Here is a 17,558-nt window from a genome sequence, read left to right as displayed (position 1 = left end):
CCACGACCGGAGCGGTTATCAACACGCAGGCCGCAGCGCGGCGGTCAGGCATTAGCATGCGGCGTGGGTGTGCATATTTGAAAAGGCCTCACCGTTCAACCGGTGGCTCAGTCTGGACAGGCTGCGTCTCGCCAGGCCCCGGTAGCCATTAGCGGCGTGGATCGGGCTCGGGGCCTAATCCAGCCCAACGCGGGGGCCAGAGCAGCTCATTAAGCACAAGCTTTGAGTGTCGCAGCCTCCTGTAGCAGCGCCGTGCCAGCCCACCTCATGCCAGCACTGAAGGGGGGTGTAAACATCTACAGTGGGACGAGGAGCAGAGGAAAAGCTGGACGAGGGCTGCTGAGAGGCCTGGTGGTGGTGGTGGGGGGGGGGTCCAAAATATATGGGATAATCTACAATTATTTTAATTATCCAAAGTTCTGGAGCAAAATTAAACCTCAGACACAGGGAGAGATTCTGCCACTGCTCTGTGTCAAAGCGCCTGTGATGGGTCACAGGAAGACGGGCGACAGGAAGTGGACTGGAGATGGGAGAGGAAGTGCTGGTGGTGCTGTTGAGTCCACGTTTGGGGGGGGGGGCCTTCGGGTGAAAGCTGAGGCGGCGCAGCCTGGATACGAGGCTGCTGTGAATCGGGATGGAGCATCTATCAGGAGGAGGGAAATGGCGCTCTGCTCTAATGGTGTGCTCTCTCTCTCTCTCTCTCTCTCTCTCTCTCTCTCTCTCTCTCTCTCTCTCTCTCTCTCTCTCTCCAGGGGGGCAGCCTGACCCAGATCCCCGTGGTGAAGGAGACCCGGGTGGAGTCGGGCCAGTTCCTGCTGCTCTCCGTCCTCTGCATGCTCTTCATCCTGGTGGTGCTGGCCGCGTCCACCACCTTCTTCTGCGTGCGCCAGCGCTCCCACCTACGCATGAAGGAGAAGCTGGCCAGCCTGGGAACTGACACCAGCACCGATGCCACCGCAACCTATCAGGTTAGACCGACCCGCCTCGGTCTCAGCCAATCAGGAGGCTGCGACGCCAGCCCGAGCCCTGATTGGAGGGAAATCCACTCGTTTAATTCCTGGCAGAAATTCCGATTCCAAAAGTGTGTTTGATGATTGAAAGGAGCTTTAATGAGTCAAAATGTTTATAAGAATTCTGTTTTTTTTATTCCACCAAGGTCAGAATAAACTGTTGATTTACACATTACTTATCCTTTTAGCTTCCTGCTATTCACAACATGCACTTAGTCTGCTCAGGAGTGTGTGTGTGTGTGTGTGTGTGTGTGTGTGTGTGTGTGTGGCGGGCCGCCGCTGTGACCTATTCCCTCTGTTCCTCAGGGCTGTGGGCAGCCACAGCCGTATTGATTTCCGGCGCCGGGGCTCAGCTGCGCCCAGCGTGGCACTCAGAACACATTTATGTGCACGTCGAGTTAACATTTTCAATATTTAATCAGGTTTCCACGGCCCAGGAAGTGTCAGCGGCAGCGGGGAAACACAACCACACACGATATACGGCTGCGTGTGCGATTCTAGCTCCTGAGGTTTATCTGTTTGAGCAGCAGTCTTGGCGTGAGGTTAAATATGGCCGCCGGCGGCGGTCTGTGGGCTGTCAGGCCCCCTTGTGGGCGTGGCCTAAAGCAGGCGAGGCAGACAGGTGGAATTGAAATCCTCCAGGCAGCGGCCCGCGTCTCCCCTTTGACCCCGTCCTGTACTAACGGCATCCATCCGCCCACTCCCGGGACGGTTTCCCCCCCATCCGGGCGCCTGGCGGAGATTTGGAGAAGTGGGATGATTTATGAGGTGGAGCCGGAAATGATCCCGAGGCCAAAGCCCAGAGCAGCACTTGGTGGCTGTAATCATTAAAGTCTGACGGAGGGAAAATCGGATGCCGGGCCTGAGGGAAATATCAGCGTGATGGATCATCAGATAGCATGTGTCCCCCCCCCCTCCCCCCGTTATTAATTGTTTATGGTAATTAATTTGTTCCGATGGCTGGGATGGAGGACAAATACTGCTGGTAATACTAGTAATAGCAATGACTAAACAAACTCGCCACAGCACCATTTCAGCCACAGCAGGAAGCAGAAATCCATCGAAACAGTGATTCATTTTTTAAAATCGCCCTGAAACATCTTCATTTTTCACCGCTCGCCGGCGCTGGCCTGGAACACTGACGGCGGAGACGCCGCGGTCGACCCGCTTCCGCGGGATTTAAACACTTTCTTTGTGCCGCAGCCGTGCGTTTTTGACATTAATAGTATAAGCTTGATAATCCTCCAGCATAAGCCATTAATCTACAGAGCAACAAGGCCAGATTAAGTCAGCCGAGGTACAGGTGCGTCACCAAAACGGCCAGAATGAGCAGACGTGACTTTGTCGCCACGTGGGCCTCACCGTCATCTCCCGTTATTCCCAGGAGCTGTGCCGCCAGCGCATGGCGAGCCGGACGTCGGAGCGCGTGGAGCGTCCGGAGACCCTGCGCCACTCGCGGCTCAACAGCGTCTCGTCCCAGTTCAGCGACGGCCCCGCCGCCAGCCCCTCCACCCGCAGCAGCACCTCCTCCTGGTGCGAGGAGCCGGTGCCGTCCAACATGGACATCTCCACTGGTCACATGATCCTGGTAAGAGACCGCTGATGGAGGGAGGCGGAGACCTGGTTTGTTGTCAGGCATTTTTTATTCCAGGGTTAGTATGTGGTTAGCTACCTGAGGTCTCTTTCTATCTGATTACTCGTTTTTCTGGAAAAATAAATGCATTGAAGAGAAGCTGGTTTGTTTGATAAAGTTGGTTAAAATTGAGAAATAACTGGAAAATAAAGGCTTAAAGCTAAAATAATTAGCTGCTCCACATAAAATATTAATGCTGCCAGACAGGCAACTGCTGGTCAATTAAAACAGTTTGTTCCAGTAAAACTTTTGCTAAATTTAGCAAATTAGCATTTAAAATAGTTGAATGTCATAGAGCTAAAATGCCTACCTCAATTAGCTTAGCAAAGGTGAATCGCCTAACAAAACCTGTAGCCGTCGAGATCATTTTAATAAAATTAACCAAAGAGAGTCAAGCTAAGTGGAGGCTAATTAAAAGGGGACGTTGTTTTATATGGAAGTAAATTGTAACAAAGTGTGTGGTTCAGAGTTTGTGGTGGAAAATGTGGTTTTGACTGAACCAGCTCTGCTCCTTGGTCTCGTTCCTCCCTCTGGATCTGTCCACCCTGAAACATCCTTACCTGCCCGAGTCTTTGGGAACCTTATTTATTTCTTTCTGCCTGAAATGGCTCCCAACCAAATGGCCGTTCCGAAGGTCTTGCAGAACTTTTCCTGCTCTATTCGGCGGAGACAGGCTTGATAAAGGAGACGGATAGATGCCTGGCAGTGTTTCCATTAATGGACAGAGCATTCATCACTCTGCATGCCTCGCTTTTATACACGGAGGCTGTAATGAATGAGAGGGAATCGGAGTAATGCCTGGAATTGGTGGTAATAGATGGGTTTTGTTGCACGAGTCAAGGCTTGTTTGCGGCGCCCCTTTTGAAAACGCCGACAATGGCGAAGCGTTCAGCCCCGCAACAACAAAAGAGGCGGCGTGAATCATTTTCTAGGAGCTGTTGTTATCAGCTGCGGTTGCTCGCCGCAGCCATGCAGGGGCTGCAGCGGGAAGGTAAAACACACGGGGGGCTTTGCTTTTGTCTCAGCCAGTGATTGACAGGGAGAGCTCCTTGGGGGGGGGGGGGGGGGTCCTTTCAGATTCCACAGCCGTCCCACATCAAACCATGTGTGAGATTGCCTCGTTATCGCCCATCTCGGACCTGTATTTTCATCTCATCTGCTCTTCGGGACCCTCGTCATGTGGCGTCGGGGTCGTGCAGCGCATGTGCGGCGGCGAGGAAGGGGGGGGGTTGGTGATGGTGGTGTGGGGGGGGGGGGGGTTCATTCGTGCGCCGGTGACAGAATAAACGAAGTGTGACCTTCTTCAACCTGCTTGCGTAACGACCTGCAGCTTAAACCAGACGTTTGGGGGAGTTTTGTGCTGTGTCATTAATGCGGCGCCGTCGTGCACGTCTGCTCTGTGGACACCCCCCCCACCCCCCCCCCCTCTCTCTCTCTCTCTCCCTCTCTCTCTCCCTCTGCATTCGCACCAGCGTGTCGCAACGTTCCGTCGAAGCGATCCGGCTCCGATGCTTCGGTTCTATTGGCTCAGGTGCAGGAGCCGGTGCAGGTGCTGACCCCTGGACTCCGGACCAGGACGGGTCAGTCTGCCCAGCCCACCCCCGCTGCAGGATTAGCATGTGTAGCCTGGTAGCATGTGTAGCCTGGTAGCATGTGTAGCCTGGTAGCACGCGCTGCTTGCGTAGCTGCGTTTCTGCGCGCAGCGGAGCCGAGCTGGTCCAGCACCACGGACAGCTCTGCAGCTCTGCCTGCTGCTAACCGGACGCTCGCCGCCACGCTCGCCATCCTGTTACCTTCAGTAGCAGGTGGAGGGTTTAAAAGACTCAGAATTTCTTGCTCTGTATCAGCAGACTTCCTGTTTTCACTCCGAGGACGCAGGAAGTGAGCTGGTCGGCGGTTACCTGTTGTGTCTGGTTCCCTCAAACCGCGCCTCCATCCTGATGTTAGCCGGCGCCCCGCGCTGCCGAGAAAACTGCTTAGGAAGGATTAAACATTGTTTCCCTGACACCCAGGCCTCCCTTCCCTACCCCTGTGATTGGCAGACATAATCCGCCCCCGCGCGCCCCCCCCCCCCCCCCCCCCCCCCCCCCCCCATTCACTAAACCTTCGTTACCGCGCCTCTGGAATACGCCACGGTCCGCCGCCTCCCCTCAGGAGCGGGAGGAGGGCCGGATGAGGGCCCCCGCCGGCTGCGTTAAGCTGCGAAAATAGGAATTTTTTCGAATGCAATCGATTCGGAGCGTCGTTTGAACAGAACGGGACGCACTTGAGAGCGGATTCATCGAGCGCGCGGAGATGTAATATCGGCAGGGGGGGCGGGATTCTGTCAGGGCGCCGGCAAAGGGAGACGAGAGCGCGGCGGTGACGGGCTCTGTCAAGTGGCCATAATGGCATGCTGTCATTTTCCTGGGAAGGCAGCCGTGCATGTGTGTGTGTGTGTGTGTGTGTGTGTGTGTGTGTGTTTGTGTGTGTGTGTGTGTGGTGCATCCTGCCATCACCGAGGGTTCTCGCGCGCTCAGATTGGGGGGGTTCAGATTATGGCCCCGCCCATCTGCGTGAGCGATGGTTGCGTCGATGGTACCGCGGCTCCGTTGTCTGTTAGACTGCTAATGTCCTTATAAGTCCCTTAATGTCCTCCGTGCACATGCGGGGGACGTGGCGATCCGCGGGCCGTCCAAGGGTAATTACCTATTATGCGTTGGACAAGCTTATTTGTGATTTTCATCTGTATTGGGGATTGTTATATTCCGCAAAGGCTCGGATTTCCCTCCTGACAGACGGGAGTGAATAAGTCAGACGAACAATGGAGCGCCGGCCTTGTTCCCTGCCCGCGCCGCTTTTAAAGTGGGATAAAGCCCCCCCGCACATCTGGGTATCACTTTCATTGTATTAGCCAGCTGATCCCTGACATCAGTTTATGAGACTGTAATCTTCTGCTGAGCACAATAGCGGACTAAACCATTTAACCCTGTTTTGGGGGGGGGGGGGGTACAGGAGCGAAGCGTGGCGCAAAGCTAAACACGAGAACCTCTGAGCTCCGTCAGACCTGCCCTGGGTTGGAGAAACACACACACACACACTTACACGGGCCTCCTCCCCACCCCCTGTTTGTTTTTTTCCATCTTTGTCTCGAGCGAATTCAATTTCTTCTCCTCCAAGTGACGGCTTAAAGCAGACAATCTTATCAGCGGCTGTGAGGGACACGATGGAAACACCCCTGAAGTATTTCCAATGCAGGCAAACCTTTCAGGAGGCCTAATTGTGTTTATTTTCACACACCCAAACACATACACACACACACACACGTCGTCGCCAGCGTCCTCCTCCTCCAGGAGGAGAGGCTTCATGTCACCTGATCTTGGCGTTAATGTTGAGACGCCGCCATCCATCTTTAGCTAATTTTTTTTTCAACTTATTGATTAGCTGACAGTTGAGAAAGTGCCCAGTAACAAGCAGGCTGAGCCCAGCCTGTCATAATGAGCCCCCCCACACACACACACACACACACGCACACACACACGCAGAGTTTTCACAGTTTCTGTTTTCCTCCAGTCCTACATGGAGGACCACTTAAAGAACAAGAACCGTCTGGAGCGGGAGTGGGAGGCCCTGTGTTCCTACCAGGCTGAGCCCAGCGCCTGCGGCGTGGGTCATGGCGAGCAGAACTCCAAGAGGAACCGCTCGGAAGCCGTGGTTGCCTGTGAGTGCGCTGGTTCTTAGCTGTACCCTATCAGAACTGTTGGTGAGAGACTCTAAGGATTCGGGACATTACTGGAAGGATGGATGCTTCCTGACCACCATCTTGGTCTGTATTAGCATTAGCGCTAAATTGGGGCTAGCAGCACTGCTGGAGCCTCAAGCAAAAGGATGGAGATTAGATATTGTGTGAAGTAGAATATTAGCGTTAGCCTGCCAGTACTGTGTATAATAGCTGCCCAACCTTCTTTATAGTATTAGTATAATCAAATTTGTTCCATTTTTAAAAAAAATATATAAAAAAGTCCCAAAACTGCACGATTTTGCCATTTGTTTATTCTCCTTTTTCCATAATGTCAAGAAATTTCATCTTTTTTTTAGCTAAAAGCTGTTGAAAACTTCAATTATGATTATGGGACGAGCGGATAAAATGGATATTGGGATTTTAAGGATCTTTATTTTTGGTTTGGAAGCTTATAAGAACTAGCATCCAACCCGCCACAGCTGCTGACAAGCTTTTCCTGCAAAAAAAATAGGAATAAATTGCTCTTTTTTATTATTATTGTTTTTATTTAGGATGGATGGATCTTACAAAATTAGGATTATGATCATCTACAGATCAAAATCCCCAAATCAAATGAAGAAAACCAATTTTCACTCGGACTCTGTTGCTGGTTTTGCTGCTGCTCAGAATTCTGCTGTTTTTCTGAGGAACGGAGACGGAGACGGGAGGAAATAAGCAGGCTGATGAATTATTCATATCCGTTACAGACGATCATTCCAGGATCACCTTGAAGGCGGAGAACAACCACGGCAACTCCGACTACATCAACGCCAGTCCGATCGTGAGTATTGTTTGTGTGCTTTAGCGCCGCTTTGCTGGAATCTGTTGCCTCTGAGACTCCTTTTTTGTACCGGGAGTACTTTTATCACACAGTTTCACGCAACTTCTCATTGATTCGAGTGCAGCCATCTTTCTTTCTCTCTCTTTTTAACTCTGCTGCTCCTGATGAATCACAAGGCTCCTTCCGCCGCTTTCAAAATGGCCGCCCCCCCCCCCATCATCCCGGCGTGAATTATGTGTTATTTTTTCTTAAACAAATGTCTTATCCCCACATCCAGGATGATTTAGAGGATGCAGAGGGCTGATGGTTTCTCTTTTTTTTTATGTTAGTTTTGTCCTCAAACAGTGCCGGTGATTGATTTCCCCAGAGGACGCTGGAGAAAAGGGGCTCCATCACAGGGAGGAGGGAGCTATGCATTTCAAATACAGTGCCAAAAAATCGGAGGAATCACATTAGGGGGCACACAGAGTGGCGTTTGAAGAGATGCTTACATTCCCTGCTTTGCCCTTGAATTTTCTCTTAAATCATTGTCTTATAGAAAGACATTAGAATGCTCAGCATCACTATTAAGCAGCAGAACATTGATATCTAAAAGGACCCAGAGTTGCTATGGTGAAGTTGCGGAAACACAAAGGGATGTCAGAGGTTGCTGAAGTAATGGCGCCCACAGCCGTGTGTGAATGAATAGACCGTAATTACGCCACAAAAGGGCCCCCTGGCTGGGGCCAGCCAAACTGGAATAATTACGTCTGTCAGTGTGGCTTTTCCCCCCTAATTAGCTTCAGGGCCGGGCCCACGAGCAGATCATCAGGGCTCCTTTATGGGCCGCCAGGGTCAGACCGGCCAGGGGACGGTCACACTGGGAGCTAATGGCTTGATGTTTGACCACGGATGATGCGAGCGCTCACAGGCGTGATGAGCTGATGAGGGGGGGAAGGAATGTTGCTGGGGTGTGTTAGCCCCTGTGTAGCTAGATGTTCTTCAAAAAATACGTTCTGTCCAACAGAAATGTTCAGGTTTAACCCTCTAAAATATGGATATATCGAAAGCCACCACTTCCAGTTTGCTGAATCCTCGCTAGGCAGCCGCTACTGTGGTCATTGGAGGCTGAATATCACATTTTGGTAACATTTAATGTCAGCCGCTAACTGATAGCGGCCTGCCGCTCACTGAAAACAACACGTTTGAGTCTGGTTTGTTCCTCAAACTTTCATCTCTTCTTCTGTTTGCCACCTGTTCAACACGTCTTTGATGACAAACCGTCACAGACAAGCTAACGCTTTAGCTTTCTCTCTGTTCAAACACCAAATCAAGCCACTGCGGCGAGGTGTTGGAGGTCCAGACGCACTTCCCGCGCTCGCCATTTTAATGCAACCCTTTTCACTTCAAACCAAACACCACTTCTTTTTTTTTTTTTTGTGGCGGTCTATCATCCTCCCACAATGGCGGCGGGAGGACAGCTAAAACGCAGGACTTCTCTTTCATGTGTGTGCCTTAGTATTCATGCAAGGCTGTCAACACGCCGCCAGAGCATGTCTGTGTCCTTGAGATTGGCAAGACGGAGTGTCGGCGGCAGCAGCCAGCCCTTTTAGTTTAACAAACTTACAAGAGAAAATTTAACCAGAACCCACCGGTGCGGTTGAGTCCGGGGTAATGGACGTTTGCTAGGTGTGTTGGGGCGAAATTACTCCCATAAAACCGCTTATTTAACTTTCAAAGCGGAGTTGTCTGCATGGATTTTCTCTTGTGGTCAAAGTAACTTTTATCACAGAACTAAGAACCATAAATTACCGGGTCACATTTGGTCGCGCTGCCGACGGGTTGAAAGAGAAAACACTCACATGTTGCATCTTCTCTCACAAACAGGCGAAACGAAAAGGGAAGCTGCTGATTTTGCCTTGAAAGTCTTTTTCTGAAGACTTTGACACGAGTCAAATAAAGAAATCTTGCTCATTTGTGTCGTGGGCAAGATGTTCTCAACCTCCATTGGACTGTAATTTAAAATAAAAAGCAGTTTCTTAATTTCCGAGCCCCCGTGTAAGAAGCTGCAGCACACTGAATATACATCAAAGCACACAGAATATACATCAAAGCACACAGAATATACATCAAAGCACACTGAATACACATCAAAGCACAGCTTCTTCCCGCTGAAACGTTCCCTGTTTTGTACGCAGCGGGACTCAAAATGTTGTGGATTTCATCATGAAGCAGAAGCGCAATAAGACATCAAGCGTCAGAAATGTTAAAACGTTTGAAACTAAGGATTTCCGTCAAACTTTAGCCGCATAAAGTCGAAATCCAGGCGCTCCTCTACTCTCCCTTCTCACCTCTCCTCTCCTCCAGATGGACCACGACCCCCGGAACCCCACCTACATCTCCTCGCAGGGCCCACTTCCCACCACCGTGGCGGACTTCTGGCAGGTAAAGCTCCTCCCCCTTCCCCCCTATTAAAAGTCACACAGCAATTTTTGGTGGGCTCTCCCTAAAACCTCAAATGCTGCAATTTACATCCCAACAGATTTACATGCTTAACCTTCCACGAGTCTGTAAATCCTAGAAAAGATACGGAAAATCCCGTCCAACTATTATTCCAGTGTCTCCACTGTTACGTCCCCCAGAAGCTAATGTTCCTGTCGTTACTGGAGAAATCCCACAAGCTAATTATGCTAATGCTTAATATTAGCCTGCTAATATTCATTCCTCACTCCATAAATGTCAAGTAAACATTCCGTGACAGGCGGCCTATAGGTTACGCTAATAAAAATGTCCCCCTTAAATGGCGCGTAGTTGCCAAATGGCATTCTCGCGCGCTAATAGGACAGCGCCGCAGTAATTAGCGGGCCCATCACCTCCATATGGCGGAAGTAACTGTGCTAGCCGTGACGGGGATGCAGAAGTGCGATACGACAACCCCGGCGGCCCAGCTGACCTCACGTAACGGCTAACGATCATCTCGCCGCGGACGTGTTTTCAATCAAACCTTCTCTTTAGCCGTAAAGTATCAGACACGGTTTGATTGGCAGCCCGAACATCGGTTCTGTGATTGGGAATAAGAAGTAGCCGTTCGTTATTCAGCGCGGTAAGCCCGATTGTGGCAGGAGGGCTGGGTGGGGTGGGTGGGGGGGGGCACACTTTCCCCCCATTAAAAGTAAACAAACAGGGGAAACACTGCCACTCTCATGCAAATGGACCGTGCAGGAGGCAAATCTCCTCTGCTCCGTCCTATCTAATCCACAGCAGCCCCAGGCAGCGCTCTGAATGGCTGCTCCGCTCTAATCCTCCGCTCCTTCCTCGCGCCTCCATCCCTTCATCCTCCACTCCTCCCTCCCCTCCCTCGCTGCTTTCCTTCCCTTCAGAAAGAAAAAAAAATCAAAAAATGAAAGTTGACAGACTTTAGGGAGACTTTCCCTCGGCTCCTCCGTGCATTTCTTTCTCCTTTTTACGATCCGTCTGAAATATGTACGAACATTTTTCTCCGCTACCCGCGAATATTTGGCAATTCTCACCAAACTGGATGAGTATTATTCCCTAACACCTTGCCTCATCCCATTTTAGTGCTCTTGGTGTGTAATTTGTCCACTGAGCTGGATCACAGATGCTCCTGATTATCGTCTAGCGAAGGCCATTTTGGGTTTATAGCAATCATAAAACCGGTGTTTCCTCCTTACCTTGCTAATGGCTGCCGCGGGCCCTGACGCTCCTCCTGTAGACGCATTAGACTGTGATAAGAACTGAAGCTGGGATCATCCAGCTCTTCTTCCAGGACCAGGATGTGCAAACGGAGGCTGACGTGCGGCTTCCCTCTGTGTGCAGATGGTGTGGGAAAGCGGCTGCGTGGTGGTCGTCATGCTAACGCCGCTGTCTGAGAACGGGGTGAAGCAGTGCCACCGCTACTGGCCCGACGAGGGCTCCGACATCTACCACATCTACGAGGTCTGGCGGCGAGAGATTGAGCCGCAACGAGGCGTCTCCTGTTTTCGCTGCCTAAAGCCGGCCCTCCCGCCTCTTCCCCTCAGGTCAACTTGGTGTCGGAGCACATCTGGTGCGAGGACTTCCTGGTTCGGAGCTTCTACCTGAAGAACCTGCAGACCAACGAGACGCGCACCGTCACCCAGTTTCACTTCCTGTCCTGGATGGACCGCGGGATCCCCAACTCGGCCAGGACCCTGCTGGACTTCCGCAGGTACGGTGCAGTTCCCCTCAGCAGAACCCCCCCCCCTCTCCTCCAGTCCTCCTTTAACAGCTCCTCCTTTAGCTCCTCGAGACCGGTTCTTTTGCTACTGTTTCCTTCCAACCTGGGCCTGTCCCCCCTCACCTTCCTCCAGCACATGCGATGCCACACTGCCTGGCTTGGCTTTGGAAGGACAAATAGAGTCAATCGAAGACGGCAATTAAAGGAGGGAGTGAGCGGCGGCGGTAGGGAACGCCCTCGGAGCCAGAGTAGACGTGTTTGTGGGTGGACGTCCGCCCCCCACCGCACGTGTTAGGGTTCAGTTGGCGCGGTCGCCCCTGATGTCAGAGGACGCACGTCCACGCGACGCACGTATGCAGTTTTCACGGTTCCGGCGGCACTTTTGCGGTTGCCAGTGTCATTTTTGTGATGTTGCAGCTAGTAATATGAGCCCAGTTGCATAGTCACAAAAGTGATCATTGGAAACTGTGTCTCCTCAGCCAGGCCTGTGCACAAACTGTCTCTGTCTCACTCCTGTCTCACCCTGTCCTCCTCCCACTGCTCCTCCCTCCAGCCTGCATGGAAGATACTTTAAACTGAGGACAAATACTGATTCTTGACTGGCTTTTTTTTGTTTCTTTCTTTCTTCCTTTTGCTGTTTACGTGGAAATATTGTGGATTTCATCGCTAATCTGGAGGAAACCAGACGCATAAACTTGATGTAAGAGGCGCGTTTGGGCGACCACAAACCTCGAACGTGACGCTCTCATCAGGAGGTGCTGGTGGGAAACGTAGCTCTTAAAGACGCAACAGAAATGGTACCAAAGCTGATGAAACAGCAGTGAAAGCCATTTTTGATGTTGGGAAGGAGAAATCTCCTCCCCTCTGTTGAACAGAGGGCTGTTAGCGTCTGCGAGTTTGAAGAATAGCAAAGAAGGTTGGAGATAGCCGCTCAATTGTATTTGCCACAAAAAGGTGGGAAGGAAGCAGGAGCGCTGCTCGCTGTAGGCAGTTTCCATGGTAACAGCCGGCTCTGAAAAGGCCATTCGGCCCATAACTGCCCGGGGTCAACGCGTCCCCTGGCTGTCAATCACGACGTCCGTCGACAGCGATGAAGAGGCAGGAGTCTCTTCCTCTTCGTGGGCACCCTGCTCACCGTCTTTCCTCTCCTCTCTCGTTGCAGAAAGGTAAACAAGTGCTACCGGGGTCGATCCTGCCCGATCATCGTCCACTGCAGGCGAGTATAACCCTCTGAACTTTCATCCCTCTCAGAACTCTATTGAATCTACCCGGGGGGGGGTCCTCCGGAGCGGCGGTTTATCCCACCTTTATGGAAATGGCGCCGCGCGGCCCAAACCTCCATTTCCCATTTGATTGAGTTTATTAACCGACCCTGATTGGTTTATATTAAACACGCAGGTATCAGACTTTTATACTTACATCCTGTTAAGTCATGCATGGGGGGGCAGCGGTGGATTAATGAAGCGGGGCCGCTCGGGCTTGCTCCCCTGTTTTATTGGCCTCGCCTTTATTAGAGCGCCGTGCACGCCGTGCACGCCTTGTTTGCAATTAACATGCAGAGCGGCTGAATGGCCGGCGGGCACAAAGGGAGGCTTTTCACGGGGCTATCTCTGGAGTAATGGAAGAGCGGGGCTCTCCAACCGCCCCTGGCCTCTCAACCTCTCCTCCACTCCTGAGGTGCATTCATCAGGAAGCCTTTGTTCCCGGTGCGCCTCAGAAAGCGCTCCCCTCTCGCCCACAGCCGAGCACATCTCGAGACCACACATGCGCTCCGGCGGAGGCTTTTACGCGGCCGCCGCGAACCAGCGCGCCGCTCAGAGCCCTGAATATTATTATTTTTTTGCATGTTTTCCTCCGCTAATATCCCGTCCGATGGGCGCGTGGCCTCGAACGTCTCCCCGCGGACGTTAAGGAGCAGTTGGGATTAATGATCTCCGTCTCTCCGCAGCGACGGCGCCGGCAGGAGTGGAACTTACGTTCTGATTGACATGGTCCTCAATAGGTTGGCGAAAGGTAAGGATCAATGGCTTCTCTTTCACTCCTTTCTGCCCGCGTTCAGGCGTCGCCCCGGCAACGCTGAGGCCTCCCGTCTCCTGACAGAGGGTCACACTGGAGGGTGACTTTTCTAAGGCCCAAGACAAGAAGGAGCTGAACAAAGAGAAGGCAGAGAGAGGGAAAATGTAAAAAAAAAAATCAGCAATTATCTCTTTAAGCCCCCGTGTTGACGCTCTGAATTTAGACAGCACATGAATGGAGATGAAACTTTTATATTAGTATTTATGGGAAGCAGAGTTTTGAATTGTTGCCAGAGCCAATTCATATTTAATGGGAACAATAGATGGATTTTCTATCGTTGATTTGTTCCCGGACGGGTGGGCAGCTGTTTGTGGGCTCGTTTGGTGTGAAAGCTCCGCAAGGATGTTCAGCTTTTTAAAAATAATAAAATAATCACAAGAACAGCCGGGGAGGCAAAATCTGCCCGGACCAGAATCACATGAGTCGATGCTGGATAAACAGCTGTGGTGACATCATTCAGCTCGCATTTAAAGCCCTTTATTGTCCCGCCTGACCTCTGACCTTTGCCCTCTGCCCTTAACCCCCCGCTCTCCCGGTGCATCCGCAGCGATGGTCACGTCCCCCCGATGGTCCCGTCCACCCCCCACCCCCCCCCCCCCCCCCCCCCCGGATCCGGCCCTTCTGATCGTGAGCCGTCCGGATGCATGAAATCCCCTGAAATACATCTTTCCATGTAAAAGCGCAACATCCCTCCCTCCCCCGCTGCCTTCCCCCCCTTCCCATCCGAAACCCGCGAATCCCGAATAAGATTTCCAGATTATCATCGCGGACTTCTGAGGAAAAATGCGTTTTGATTCAAGAGCCAGTGATCAGCGTTCAAGGCCGGCAACTGTTGCACCGTCACCGTCGGCGCCGCAGCTCCAGAGGCTTTCCACCATTTTAATTACGATTTCTTTTGCTGCACACACACACACACACACGCACACGCATACACACACACACTTGTGTTCATCCAAATCAATTTCGGAACATTCTAACCGTCTCCAAACATCCCCCTGCACGTTTTATCGGACCCTGGCTCCGGTCCAAGTCTTTCCAGGGATGAATGTAATAATTTTCAATCGGAGCGCCGCTCCAAAGGGAGCCCGGCATAAAGAGAGATTGACAGATGTGAGCTGGATTACTCTGCTGCTTTGAACCGGCTCCAATTCTCGCTCTGTTGCAGGTGCTAAAGAGATTGATATTGCCGCTACCCTGGAGCACTTGAGAGACCAGAGAGCCGGCATGGTCCAGACAAAGGTAAGGTCCCCCCGGCTTTGAGTTGGAGAGGCTGGGGCGGGGGAGTGTGTGTGGGTGGGGCAGACAATTGTCGACTTCCTGCGAGCGGGATTAGAAGAAACGAGCAGCAGAAAACCGAACCCAAAATTTAAATCCCTTTTATGCTCCCCACCAAAAACTCCTTGTACAACATTCCGAACAACCGGACGGGAAACTGTCGCAGCCGAGGAGCCGATTCTCACGACAATAGCGAGAAAATAGCACACGATATGATTCCCAGCCACCTCACACCATAATTCCAGCTCCCAACGGTGCCTCACCGACCAATCTGGAGTCGGTGGGACAGAGTTCCTGCGCGGCGTTCTATCATGGCGTTGGAGGGAATAATAAAAGCAGTGGTGGAGGAAAAACCCTGCAGATGTGTCCTTTTTTCTGATTTGTAGCTTCATGCTGGGTGTTCGCACCACCCGCTGTAATAAAGTGCGAAATTTCACAACTCAGACCAGCAATTATCTAAAAACGTATCGCACGAATGCACAGAGGAACATTTGTTTCCTCCCTCTTCATTTCGCATCTCGGAATCAAGCGGGACCGCTTTATCTCGCCGTATCCCCCTGGTGGCCCAGATGGGAACTGCAGCGGCGCGCCCGGCCGCTGTAGCTTGGTGAAAGATTTCAGCAGCAGAGCAGATATAGACGACCTCGTCACAGCACCAGAACGCGTAAATATAGAAGCCTAATCGCCTCACAAAGCAGCCGCCGCCAGAGTGAATGGCGTGGCCACCGGTGACCCTCCGCATCGATCCAGCGTGTCCTCGGGCCAGACTGTGCTGACACATCTGAAGGCTTCTCCCTCCAAAACTCCTACGTACCTTTTCTCTGTGTGAGACGACCCCGTGGCCCCCAGGCTGGGGAGGGATTTATATAAATATATTTATAAAAAAGAAGCAACGGCAGGTCTGTGGGGCGAACATCAATCAGCCCCCGTTGAGGCTCCTCCGGGGAAAACTGAGTCAGACACACTCACACAGGGAAGAGCTTGGAGTCCACGGCTTTATTTAAAGACCAACACACACCTGCGTGGATCCATGGCTGCTACAGACCGGATCACCTTCACCTCCGGTCCAGATAGGGTCAGGGGAGGGGGGGAGGAGGAGGAGGGGGAGGAGGGAGGAGGAGAGAGGGGGGGTGAGGAGGAGAAGGAGGAGGAGGGGTGAGGAGGAGGAGGAGAAAGAGAGGAGGAGGAGAGAGGAGGGAGGGAGGAGAAGGAGGGGTGAGGAGGAGGAGGAGAAAGAGAGGAGGAGGAGAGGAGGGGGAGGAGGAGGAGGGGTGAGGAGGAGGGGGAGGAGGAGGAGGAGAGGAGGGGGAGGAGGAGGAGGGGGAGGGGGAGGAGGAGGAGAAGGAGGAGGAGGAGAAAGAGGAGGAGGAGAGAGGAGGGGGAGGAGGAGGGGTGAGGAGGAGGAGGGGAGGAGGAGGAGGAGGAGGAGAAAGAGAGGAGGAGGAGGGGTGAGGAGGAGAGAGGAGAAGGAGGAGGAGGGGAGGAGGAGAGAGGAGGGGGGAGAAGGAGGGGGGGAGGAGGAAGAGGAAGAGAGGAGGAGGGGGGAGGAGAAGCGGAGGAGAAAGAGAGGAGGAGGGGAGGAGGAGGAGGGGGGGTGCCAATCATTCTGAAATGATATTCCTAAATCCCTTTTTTCCCTCTTTCCCGGCTGTTTCCCACCTTTTTTCCCTCCCCAGGAGCAGTTTGAGTTCGCGCTGACGGCCGTGGCAGAGGAGGTGAACGCCATCCTGAAGGCGCTCCCCCAGTGAAGACGGCCCCCCCCGGCTCCCTCTGCCCACTCCAGACGGACGTCCCCCCCCCCTCAATATGTCCCGTAAACGTATGAATGTCGTGCCAGATGTCTCACCTGGATCCGTGGTCGGGATCTGACCTCGGAGCTGCTGGGGCCTCGAACCCGTCTCCTGTAACTGTGACGTTGTTCCCGACGTTTTAGTGGCAGTTGGAGCTTTTGTGTGTTGCAGAATCACGTAGGACGTCATCGCGCTCGTGTTTCCTTTGATCCTGTCGCTAGCTTAGACCTCCGGTCGCTGAAACCTGTGAAGAATCGTGACTCTTTCTCTCGTTAACCGTCTAAAACACCAAACGAAGCGGCCGCCGGTCGCTGCCCATCGTCCCACAAACGATTTCATGCGTCGAACGCGTAAAAAAGGAGGCAAAAGTGCGTTTTTGTACAGATTTATGCATATTCTCAAACTATCGGACAGCATCTGGGGGGGACGCTAGCACGTTAGCATCCCCGGACTGGCTAAAAAGCCTCTGGCCACATGTCACATGGTTTTACTCCATCATCATCCTCATCCTCATCCTCATCATCTCTGTGAATATTAACTGTCATAGAAACAGACCAGATAGTTCCTATACATATATTATATAGATCTTAGCAGCAATCTGATACGTTTTAGCAGAATTATATCTAAGATTGTTTCTTCATCGCTGGTATATTGTGACATCTTGTGCAATATGACTTTATTTCCTGTAGAGACGAATGAATTTATGACTCTATACCCTGATATGACAGATGTAAGACCTCTATGATAACATATATTTTGTGTGGGAAAGTATCATTCAGGTTGCTAATAAATCGGATTCGATTAGAGTGCTTTGAACTCTCTTTGATGTTGTTTCTGCCTCTCTCACACACACACACACACACACACACAGTAGTGGAAACACACACCCCGAGGATTTCTCTGCACAGATGAAATGTTTGGTTGTTCGGAGGATCATGTGGGATCAAATCAGCCGTTTCTTCCTTTTTTAATAACAATTTTAACTCGTCGTTCAGAAATAAAGAGCAATTGTGGTTGTGAAGGTTTTTTTTTCACCTG

The 17,558-nt window shown here is 51.9% G+C and overlaps 1 protein-coding gene and 1 non-coding gene across 3 annotated transcripts in view; both read left to right on the top strand.

Moving 5' to 3' along the window:
- ptprn2 (protein tyrosine phosphatase receptor type N2) overlaps positions 1 to 17,334 on the top strand; it is a 69,256-nt gene extending 51,922 nt beyond the window's left edge. For both annotated transcript variants that reach the window (XM_029842474.1, XM_029842475.1), the window contains 11 exons: positions 753 to 968; positions 2,395 to 2,598; positions 6,196 to 6,343; positions 7,111 to 7,184; positions 9,531 to 9,608; positions 11,001 to 11,120; positions 11,204 to 11,370; positions 12,542 to 12,595; positions 13,328 to 13,392; positions 14,621 to 14,694; positions 16,407 to 17,334. In XM_029842474.1, the coding sequence (XP_029698334.1) occupies positions 753 to 968; positions 2,395 to 2,598; positions 6,196 to 6,343; positions 7,111 to 7,184; positions 9,531 to 9,608; positions 11,001 to 11,120; positions 11,204 to 11,370; positions 12,542 to 12,595; positions 13,328 to 13,392; positions 14,621 to 14,694; positions 16,407 to 16,478 (1,272 nt within the window). In that variant the 3' untranslated portion in view covers positions 16,479 to 17,334. The remainder of the gene's footprint in view (positions 1 to 752; positions 969 to 2,394; positions 2,599 to 6,195; positions 6,344 to 7,110; positions 7,185 to 9,530; positions 9,609 to 11,000; positions 11,121 to 11,203; positions 11,371 to 12,541; positions 12,596 to 13,327; positions 13,393 to 14,620; positions 14,695 to 16,406) is intronic.
- Positions 11,771 to 11,841, top strand: mir153a (microRNA mir-153a). Its single transcript, NR_105341.1, has one exon. It is a non-coding gene; the product is annotated as a microRNA mir-153a (primary transcript).
- Positions 17,335 to 17,558: the final 224 nt, after the last annotated feature.

Source organism: Takifugu rubripes, chromosome 10 (genome assembly GCF_901000725.2).
Source record: "Takifugu rubripes chromosome 10, fTakRub1.2, whole genome shotgun sequence".
Classification (NCBI taxonomy): domain Eukaryota; kingdom Metazoa; phylum Chordata; class Actinopteri; order Tetraodontiformes; family Tetraodontidae; genus Takifugu; species Takifugu rubripes.
Note: the sequence above shows the minus strand (reverse complement) of the source record. Positions and strands in the feature narration are given on the sequence as shown.